General features: G+C 38.4%; 1 protein-coding gene across 1 annotated transcript; it reads right to left on the minus strand.

The window, feature by feature from the left end:
* Window positions 1-8,651: 8,651 nt before the first annotated feature.
* On the minus strand, window positions 8,652-9,389 carry LOC140797730 (uncharacterized). The gene has a single exon (XM_073151370.1). It carries the CDS (start codon window positions 9,387-9,389, stop codon window positions 8,652-8,654), a length of 738 nt encoding a protein of 245 aa, XP_073007471.1.
* Between the last annotated feature and the right edge of the window lie 1,658 nt (window positions 9,390-11,047).

The following is an 11,047-nucleotide window of genomic DNA, read 5'->3' on the forward strand; positions in this document are numbered from 1 at the left end:
CTCTCTCTCTCTCTCTCGATTTCTCTCTCAAGAAAGATAGCAGAAGCCATGGCATTCGTCGTCCACCTGATCCCTTACATCCCCACGGAAATTCACGTCGATGTTTCCTTTCCCCACGAGTTATTGGAGACGGAGATTCGAGTTGTGGTCTCAAGAGTCCATTACTTCTGGGGTGGATTTCGTCCGGTCGAGGAAGTCACCCACAATCTCTTTCGCAGATGTGCACCGCGACATCTTCGTAACCCTGAAGCCATGAAAAGATCCATCTCCTCCTTGCTCACCCGTATCCGGCATCCCGTCCACGATGACGTCGTGTTTTGGAGAAATTCCATCACTTCCATTGCCCAGCGTGCTGCCGCACAGGCCCATGAATCTGGATGTGGCTCTTTCAAAATCCTTGCAGAGATAAAGATCTTTCGCAGGGATAATCCTATCTCTGCTTTGGGCCGACGACAAACTCCAAGGCCCGCCCCCTGGCTGCGCTTCCCGCGAACAGAGCAAATTGATGAGGTCTTGAGGTTGTCCGTTCATGGCAGAGATTCCGGTGGTTCCCATGCTGAAGCGCCACGAACAGAGCTAATTGATGAGGTCTTGATGTTGTCCGTTGATGGCAGAGATTCCGGTGGTTCCCATGCTGTGCCACCAGCGCAAGCATCGCCTATCGACAAGCTGGAGAGAGTGAAATTTATTGAAGGAAGTGGGTCTGATCAGATGACGACTACGACTACTGCGTGTGTAATATGTATGGATGACTTCGAGCAGGGGTCGGAATTGATCAAGATGCCATGCTCCCATGTCTTCCATGAGAGCTGCCTCACTCGATGGCTGGAACGGAGCCCTGTCTGCCCACTTTGCCGGTTCTCTCTGCCGGCTTAGGTGGAAGATCACCACTAATCAGTGATACCTCTGTAGTTTAGAGTTGCTTCTTTTTCGTACACTCTCTGGCTTGAATTCTTGAAGCTGTACATGTTGTAATTTTGATCCCGTATCTCACATTCTTCTGGTCATTGGACTTGTACATGTTCCAATTCTTTATCGTACAGGAATAAGAGTTTTGTTGCATCAGTCTCAGTCATCTGCTATATAAATTCCTGAAGATGTACATATTATAATTTTTTCACTTTTACGACAACGAGTTCTATTACTTATCTTCAGTACCCCGGTCATCTAATTGATATTGAAATTTGGTGTCCACTTTTGGTTTTCGATCGCTTCATATTGTCAGGCACGAAGGTTTAGTTCTGTTGATTACGCAGCTACATATTTTAAAGTGAGTTATATATCAGTAAAACAATTAGAATAAATAATCTGAATGCATACATGAACGCTAAACGTGTCAGTTACATCCAAGTATCTTAGTCGGTTTTGGAGTCAGATTAATTCAGTTATATATGCGAGGAGTCTTGATTAATTTCGAGGCAGGGTAGGTAGATGAATGAGGCTAACAGCACTATATATATATATATCTATATATGTATGTATATTTTATGAGGGTTTCTTCCATGCAATCGAATTAATTCTTTATCAATCAATTTGATGAAGATCTAACGGTTAAGATCTTTAAGGGTATAATAGGAATGAAAGATATTACCGGTTTAGCAGGTAATTTTTTTTAGATATATAATCTTGCACATTATTTTTTAACAATTATATTATCTTAATATTTTATTAAGTAAAAGACATATATATCATTAACTGAGAGTAATGTATATATATTAAAATAAGGGTATTGATGTCTTTTATAATTAATTGATGAAATTTTAATTACATTTTATTTTTTTAATTATTTTTAATTATTTACATATATCTCCCATTAGTTTAAGTTTAATTTAAATTAAATTTTAATAGATAGAGATAGAGAATTATATTTAAATTAAAGTTTATCTCCAAATAATTAAATTTAAATTATTTAATATTAAATGATATCTCCTATAATTAAAGCATAATTATATTTAAGAGAGAAATCTTAACGTGTAGAGCGCTTCTTCCGTACTTATCAATCATTTTGATGAAGATCTAATGGTTAAGATCTTCAAGGGTATAACAAGAAAATTGGAAAGTTAGGCACACGTAATTAATCTTCTTAACTGATATACTCTTTTTCTTACGTAATGTGGTTTTGGAACCGGTACCGGAAAACCGGTACCGGGTATGAAAACTGGCTATTATAGCCGTTGGATTAATATTATAATTTTTAAAGGTGCATTGAAGTATTTGCCATATTTTATAGGAATGTCCACAGACTTTTAATTTGCATTCCAAAAACTTGTTACATCTAGACATGTCGGTGGATCAATTCAAGCTATGAAGTCACAATCTTAAGAAGCTAGATTGGCTATCCTATGAGCCAACTCATTGTTAGTTCGGCTTGTGAAACAAATCCTAATAATAGGGCAAACAGAAATCCACCTTTTACATTCGAGTATTAAGGGGTTAATGAACCAGTCCACTTGATCCTCCCACCCGTTAACTGCTTTGGCCACTTTGAGCGCATCACTAAAGACCCAACCATTTTCTTCTCGAACTGACTGGGCCACCCTCCTCAGACCTTCTAGCAGGGCTTGAGCTTCTCCTATTAAGCTATTCGAGCGGAAATCGAGGTAGATATTTTTGGCTTCATGGAAGTAGTTTGGATACTTGATAATGATGATGCCAATACCCCTGAAGTTCTGTGTTTTAACCCATATGGTTTGCAACAAAGAAGTCCATTTTTTGCCATCTAAATTTGATAAGATACATTTTGACCGGCTAATACAGATGCAAATTAGGTGGTTCGTATGGCTACTTCTAGACCTTTGGATTTACAAGATTTTAACAGTGTCCAGATTATCATGAAAACATCATGAGCAAGAGATTTACCTTAATAGAAGGTTTTGCGCCGATGAGTATTATGATCAGAATAAAGACTACTGTCTCTTTTAAGGACATCCATCTTGTCATTAAGGGCTATAATTCATTCTTTTGTTGCTTATGTATTAGCAACTGAACTCCTAAAATTTATTATTGACTAAATCAGACTCTATCTTCTGAAATCAGCTTTCTAGCCAAAAGTATCAGTTTATTGTTCTTTTAGCCTCATTCATCTACCTAACCTGCTTCCGAATTAATCAAGACTCCTAGCATATATAGCTGAATTAATCTGACTCCAAAACCGATTAAGATACTTGGATGTATCTGACACGTTTAGCGTTCATGTATGCATTCTGATTTTATTTTAATTGTTTTACTGATGTATAACTCACTTTAAAATGTGCAGCAGCGTAATCAACAGAACTATACCTACGTGCCTGACAATATAAAGCGATAGAAAACCAAAAGTAGACACCAAATTTCAATATCAGTTAGATGACAGGGTACTGAAGATAAGTAATAGAACTCGTTGTCGTAAAAGTTACATAATTATAATATGTACATCTTCAGGAATTTATAGAGCAGATGACTGAGTACTGATGCAACAAAACTCTTATTTTTGTACGATACAGAATTAGAACATGTCCAACTCCAATAATCAGAAGAATGTGAGATACGGGATCAAAATTACAACATGTACAGCTTCAAGAATTCAAGCCAGAGAGTGTACGAAAAAGAAGCAACTCTAAACTACAGAGGTATCACTGATTAGTGGTGATCTTCCACCTAAGCCGGCAGAGAGAACCGGCAAAGTGGGCAGACAGGGCTCCGTTCCAGCCATCGAGTGAGGCAGCTCTCATGGAAGAGATGGGAGCATGGCATCTTGATCAATTCCGACCCCTGCTCGAAGTCATCCATACATATTACACACGCAGTAGCCGTAGTCGTCATCTGATCAGACCCACTTCCTCCAGTAAATTTCACTCTCTCCAGTTTCTCGGTAGGCGATCCTTGCGGTGGTGGCACAGTAGCGTGGGAACCGCCGAAATCTCCGCCGTCAACGGAAAAGGTCAAGACATTGTCGATCTCCTCCACTTGTGGCAAGAGCCCCCAAGGGATAGGCCTTTCATTTGGTTCGACAAGTTCATATGTCTGAAAGATCATTATATTTGCAAGGATCTTGAAAGAGGCAACTCCAGATTCATGGGCTTGGTAGGCAGCATCCTGGGCGATGGAAGAGATGAAATTCCTCCATATCACGACTTCCTCGCGGACGGGGTGGCCGATGAGGGCGAGCAAGGAGGAGATGGTGCTCTTCGCGGCTGCGGGGTCACGAAGACGCCTCGGTGCACAGCTGTGGGAGAGACTGTGGGTGACTTCCTCGACCGGAGGAATTCCACTCGAGAAGCAATGGATTCTTGAGACCAAAACTCGAATCTCCGCCTCCCACAACTCCTGCTCCTGTCGCTGCTGGAAGGAAACATCGACGCGAACTTCCATGGCGGAGTCGACGATGGACGCCATGGCTTCTTGAGAGAGAGAGAGAGCAAAAGGTTATATTTATAGATTTTTCTAGCATTTCCTCCTTACCGTTGGAGGCTGAATTCCGATTCCGATTTGAGTTTCCTCTTTACCGAGTAACGATTTCTTACCCCGCGCGCCAGCTGTTTGCCGCGTTCAAATTCGCATTACTAATTCGATTCGGACTCGGATTTTGGAGATCTAATGGAAATATTTTGCGGAACTCGTGGAGTATCACTATGAGTTTATTTCATTTCAAATTTCTGAAGATGAAATAAACTCCTTTCTTATAATTCAAAAACAAATTATCGCTCTTGCCATTAACAACTAAAATCCAGGAGCCTATCTTTTTTATCAATTTGGGCTAAGCTCTTAATAGTAGTTAATACTTTGTACTGTATATATGGCATGAGCACCTGAAATGCGATGTTCGAAATTTTGAATCAAAACTTTTAGCATTTTAGCTAAATTAATGTAGCTTATTTTAATAATGTAGCTGAATTAAGATGAATGGTGGCTTTTATATTTTATCTTTCGGAACTCCTTATTTAAATGAGTGAAGATACTGTATTTTAAACAACTGATGGGCTTTTTAAACTAAAGAACTCTACTTTTATATTATATTAACTCAATAATTACTATGAAAATTTAAAATGTTAAAAAAATTATAGTATTTATATTTTATAGGGATAATAATACTTATTCTCTCTAAATTGTCATTATTTTTCACGTACATCATATAGAAGTTTGTTTTGTCACATAGTCCTCCGTACTTAAGGAAATTCTTAGTTCAAAGAAAATTCTTAGTTTAGAGAGAATATATGGTGAAAAAGTTTAGATTCCCACCCATGTGTTCGAACGAGGTCGAGCACGTTCAAACGCATAATTTATATTCTTTGTCGATGCGAACATATGCAGGCATTTGCAAGGAGCGCTCGAACATGACATTCGGAATCCTTAATTTCTAAAAACACAACTAAAATTAAATAAGAAACAGGGCTCATATGTTGTATCCATGCACAAAATTACTTAATGTGGTCCGAATCACATCACCTAGAGGTGCCACCACAGATCTCGAGACCCTTGATGGCTATTAGGCGGTGTATTTAGTCAATGACAGTCACTATCCAGTAGGTCCTCGTAGTGGTGGAGTGATGATGAGCGACGGTGGAAGGCCAAAATTGAGCTCAGGCTCGATCATATGCAGTGACAGCGATGGCACATCACTAGCGGGTCCACCGACCCCTTGTAGCTAAGGATAGGGATGAGAGCCCCACTATAGTTGAGCCACCGGGGTGGAAAGCCCTCACAAAAGGGTAGCTCACAATAGTGGGACCCATTGAATTTGGGCACTCAAGGTCATCGGTGGCTGTGATGGCCACCATTGGTTGGTAGTCGACCCAACGAAGCTAGTAATAATCAATGGTCATCGTGGAAGTGTTAGACTCGTGGCGTGGGTTTTCTAAAAGTAAAACAATGCAAGGGAGATTGGCAGATGGCCAAGGGTAGTGGTAGACGGTTGTAAGATAGAGTACTTATTGGTAAGAAAGTGGCTAGCAATTGGGTGCTTTGCATGGATCCAGGGTTATTATCTAGTCCGACGAAGATAATAATAATCGAACGACTACACAAAAAGATAAAGGCAGTAATGAAATTGGCTAAATATAATAATCATTCCATTATGATAATTAACCCATGACTATTCCTATTTATGAAAGTAGAGTCCTAGCGAATCAGATACAGATATATATTATCCACATTGACTTAATATTAAAGATTAAAATCAAAATCAACTTACTAAACTAGACTCGACTTGACCATCAAATCATAACATAGTTCTGAAGGAGTTTTGGGTAGAAACATGTGAAAAGGTTTCATTATAACCAATACCTTCTACTTTACTTTACTTTTTAGCCAATGGAGCTTTAAAATGCTCAATTTTTTCTCTAGAAACACAATTTTCTTAAACACTCATTTGCGACCAATAGGCTTACATGTACAAACTAGATTTGGACCTGTCTAGACAAAAGAAATTATGAAAATTTATATGGTAGAGCCTTAAAAGCTAGTTTCTTTCACGTAATAAGAGGTCGAGATGAAAAGATATAAATAAAATAGTAGAGGAAGATCAGAATATGATAGATCGGTAAATATTTAACATTGCGGTGGTTGTCGGAGGGTGGCAGACAACCAAGAGTGGTGTTGAACGGCCGTATAGTACGGTGGCTCGTGGCAGAGGATGGTGGCTATAGTTTGGAGGTAAATTTAGGGTTCTAAGTTATATATAATCACATAAAAAAAAACGGCTATGATTAATTTGCTTCAACTCCTAAATTGATTATTTTATTCTTGCTCCTAAAATAATTTTCAGCAGGCCAATGTAGATATGAATTAGAAGACTTAGAACATGTGGTAATATTTCTGGAACTGATGTAGAAGGTGTTCCAGTTTTTCACTTCTGTAATTAAGCTTTTGTCCCCCTTCAAACAACTGAATTTACTTTATAATAATGTTCATTCAGCATCTTTCGTTAATGTATATAAAACTGATTCCTTTCGTTACCTACAATTGCCGGAATTGACCATGAAATTACATGTTCAATTCCCTCTAAATTTTTCCTTATGATGTCAATCTCCATAATATGGAATATAAAATGTAGTTTCTGACATAGTACATAGTTATTTACCTTGGTATTTCTCAGTTAGTGTGGTGCTCACAAGTGCCGCAAAATTTGCCCATGACCAAGTAAGCCTGACCCCAAATCTATTAGAATATAAGCTTTAGTGTTGCTTAAAGAATCATGTAATATTATAATGGTGAGATCTTGTTGAAGAGCTGAACTTTGCCTTACTAGTGTAGAAATTCCATGTTTTGTTTATCAACGATGATCATAAAATCCTTATACAAGTTTTCTCAGCTTAACTTGTGCTCATGCTTCTCTAAATTACTCCTATCAGAACTTGAAGTACTCTTTCTTGGACAAGTTGATCATGAAAAGTTAATTATAAATTTTAGTTGGATTGGGTCCTTATTATGTAAGAAATTATTGGTAAGCAAATTATGGCTTTGCTAGCATCAATTGAATTGAGGACTGAACATTCAACCCCCTTTCCCTAAAATCAGAAAAAAGAAAACTGAAGGTTTTATATCAAGTAAAATGTTTATAAAATTTGATAAGGTTGAGGAATCTTGTCAGCTGCTGATATTTTGTTCTTAAGATATCTTTTGATATTTCAGGCGTTTAAGCCCTTGCGCAGAATATAAAGAACCAACACCGCATTTGTGTTGGTACATTTGAAATTTTAAATCTCTCCTCTCAACTTATTTTGATCTTTACCAATGGCAAAGTCCATTTTTTAAAATCTAAATTTGATATGCTATAGTTTGACCGGCTAATACAGATGCAAATTAGGTGGTTCGTATGACTACTTCTAGACCTTTGGATTTACAAAAATTTAACAGTGCCCAGATTATCATGAAAACATCATGAGCAAGATATTTACCTTAATAGAAGGTATTGCACGGATGAGTATTATGATCAGAATAAGACTACTGTCTCTTTTAAGGACATCCGTCTTGTCATTAAGGGCTATAATTCATTCTTTTGTTGCTTATGTATTAGCAACTGAACTCCTAAATTTTTATTATTGAATAAATCAGACTCTATCTTCTGAAATCAGTTTTCTAGCCAAAAGTATCAGTTTATTGTTCTTTTAGCCTCATTCATCTACCTATCCTGTTTCCGAATTAATCAAGACTCCTAGCATATATAGCTGAATTAATCTGACTCCAAAACCGATTAAGATACTTGGATGTATCTGACACGTTTAGCGTTCATCTATGCATTCTGATTTTATTTTTAATTGTTTTACTGATGTATAACTCACTTTAAAATGTGCAGCTGCGTAATCAACAGAACTAAACTTACGTGCCTGGCAATATAAGGCGATCGAAAACCAAAAGTCGACACCAAATTTCAATATCAGTTAGATGACCGGGTACTGAAGATAAGTAATAGAAGTCGTTGTCATAAAAGTTACAAAATTATAATATGTACATCTTCAGGAATTTATATAGCAGATGACTGAGACTGATGCAACAAAACTCTTATTCCTGTACGATAAAGAATTGGAACATGTACAAGTCCAATGACCAGAAGAATGTGAGATACGGGATCAAAATTACAACATGTACAGCTTCAAGAATTCAAGCCAGAGAGTGTGCGAAAAAGAAGCAACTCTAAACTACAGAGGTATCACTGATTAGTTGTGATCTTCCAGCTAAGCCGGCAGAGAGAACCGGCAAAGTGGGCAGACAGGGCTCCGTTCCAGCCATCGAGTGAGGCAGCTCTCATGGAAGAGATGGGAGCATGGCATCTTGATCAATTCCGACCCCTGCTCGAAGTCATCCATACATATTACACACGCAGTAGCCGTAGTCGTCATCTGATCAGACCCACTTCCTCCAGTAAATTTCACTCTCTCCAGTTTCTCGGTAGGCGATCCTTGCGGTGGTGGCACAGTAGCGCGGGAACCGCCGAAATCTCCGCCGTCAACGGAAAAGGTCAAGACATTGTCGATCTCCTCCACTCGTGGCAAGAGCCCCGAAGGGATAGGCCTTTCATTTGGTTCGACAAGTTCATACGTCTGAAAGATCATTATATTTGCAAGGATCTTGAAAGAGGCAACTCCAGATTCATGGGCTTGGTAGGCAGCATCCTGGGCAATGGAAGAGATGAAATTCCTCCATATCACGACTTCCTCGCGGACGGGGTGGCCGATGAGGGCGAGCAAGGAGGAGATGGTGCTCTTCGCGGCTGCGGGGTCACGAAGACGCCGCGGTGCACAGCAGTGGGAGAGGCTGTGGGTGACTTCCTCGACCAGAGGAATTCCACTCGAGAAGCAATGGATTCTTGAGACCAAAACTCGAATCTCCGCCTCCCACAACTCCTGCTCCTGTCGCTGCTGGAAGGAAACATCGACGCGAACTTCCGTGGCGGAGTCGACGATGGACGCCATGGCTTCTTGAGAGAGCGAGCGAGAGAGAGAGAGAGAGAGAGAGAGAGAGAGAGAGAGAGAGAGAGAAACGAAGAGAATGATTGCAAAATGAGAGAGAGAGAGAGAGCGAAAGGTTATATTTATAGATTTTTCTAGCATTTCCTCCTTACCGTTGGAGGCTGAATTCCGATTCCGATTTGAGTTTCCTCTTTACCGAGTAACGATTTCTTACCCCGCGCGCCAGCGGTTTGCCGCGTTCAAATTCGCACTACTAATTCGATTCGGACTCGGATTTTGGAGATCTAATGGAAATATTTTGCGGAACTCGTGGAGTATCACTATGGGTTTAACCCTTGTTTATAATGTCGAGAAATTTCATTTCAAATTTCTGAAGATGAATTAAACTCCTTTCTTATAATTCAAAAACAAATGATCGCTCTTGCCACTAACAACTAAAATCCAGGAGCCTTATCTTTTTATCAATTTGGGCTAAGCTCTTAACAGTAGTTAATACTTTGTACTGTATATATTAGACATGAGCACTTGAAATTCAATGTTCGAAATTTTGAATCAAAACTTTTACCATCCGTTCTGCTTGTTCACTTTTAGCTAAATTAATGTAGCTGAATTAAGAAGAATGGTGGTTTTTGTATTTTATCTTTTAGAACTCCTTATTTAAATGAGTGAAGATATTGTATTTTAAACAACAAATGGGCTTGTTGAACTGAAGAATCTACTTTTATATTATATTAACTCACTAATTACTATAAAAGTTTAATATGTTAAAAAGATAATGGTTTTTATATTTTATAGAGATAATAATACTTACTCTCTGTGAATTGTCATTATTTTTCACGGTACATCATATCGAATTTTATTTTGTCACATAGTCCTCCGTACCTAAGGAAATTCTTAGTTTAAAAAAAATTCTTAGTTTTCACATGCCTTATTTCAAATTGGCTTGATCCAACCAGTAAGGATTTCTGGACATATTTTAAGATGGAACTTTCGAAGATGTTTTCATCTATCCATTGGATACTCTTGAAATTTATATATTATTGCTCTAGAAAAGAAGTTTCCAACAAATCTAAGATTATGAGGTTTGACTGGGTAGATCTTTAGATATCATCTAAACAGTTAGTTACCAAAGGACGGAGAATGACGGATCTACGAGATGGAGGTGGTGATGGAGTGAAGGCTATGTAATTGATGGAGGTGGTTAGGTTGTAGATGATGGTGGTGGTGGCTTGCGGATCCGGATGTGATAGATGGATGAAGACTATGATTAACCCACAACTGTGATAATAGGTAGAGACTGTTTAGGCAAAGAGAGACGAAAGGGAGAAGTTTGAGATGAAGATTTGCATACAGTGAGAAAGAATACCGTCATAGTGAGGGTGACAGCCGCTAAGAGGAGAGGTTGGCGAGGACAAAAACGAATTACTAGATACTAAAGAGAAGTTAGAGAGGGAGACCGAGAGACTAAAGAAGATCCCTTTATTTCACCCCAAGCATGGCTAAAATTCAAGCCATGAGGCCCTATTTAAATATAATAAAATAAAATAGTTTCTAAACAAACTAATGAACTTAGCTAAATTATTCTTCTTAGAATATTTCTTCATTCTGTTGCAAATAAAGTTCGAAGATGAGGAAACCTAGAAATATAAAAGTTCTAGAAC

Source organism: Typha latifolia, chromosome 11 (assembly GCF_019914945.1).
Source record: "Typha latifolia isolate L0001 chromosome 11, TyphaL0001v2, whole genome shotgun sequence".
In the NCBI taxonomy this organism is placed as follows: Eukaryota; Viridiplantae; Streptophyta; class Magnoliopsida; order Poales; family Typhaceae; genus Typha; species Typha latifolia.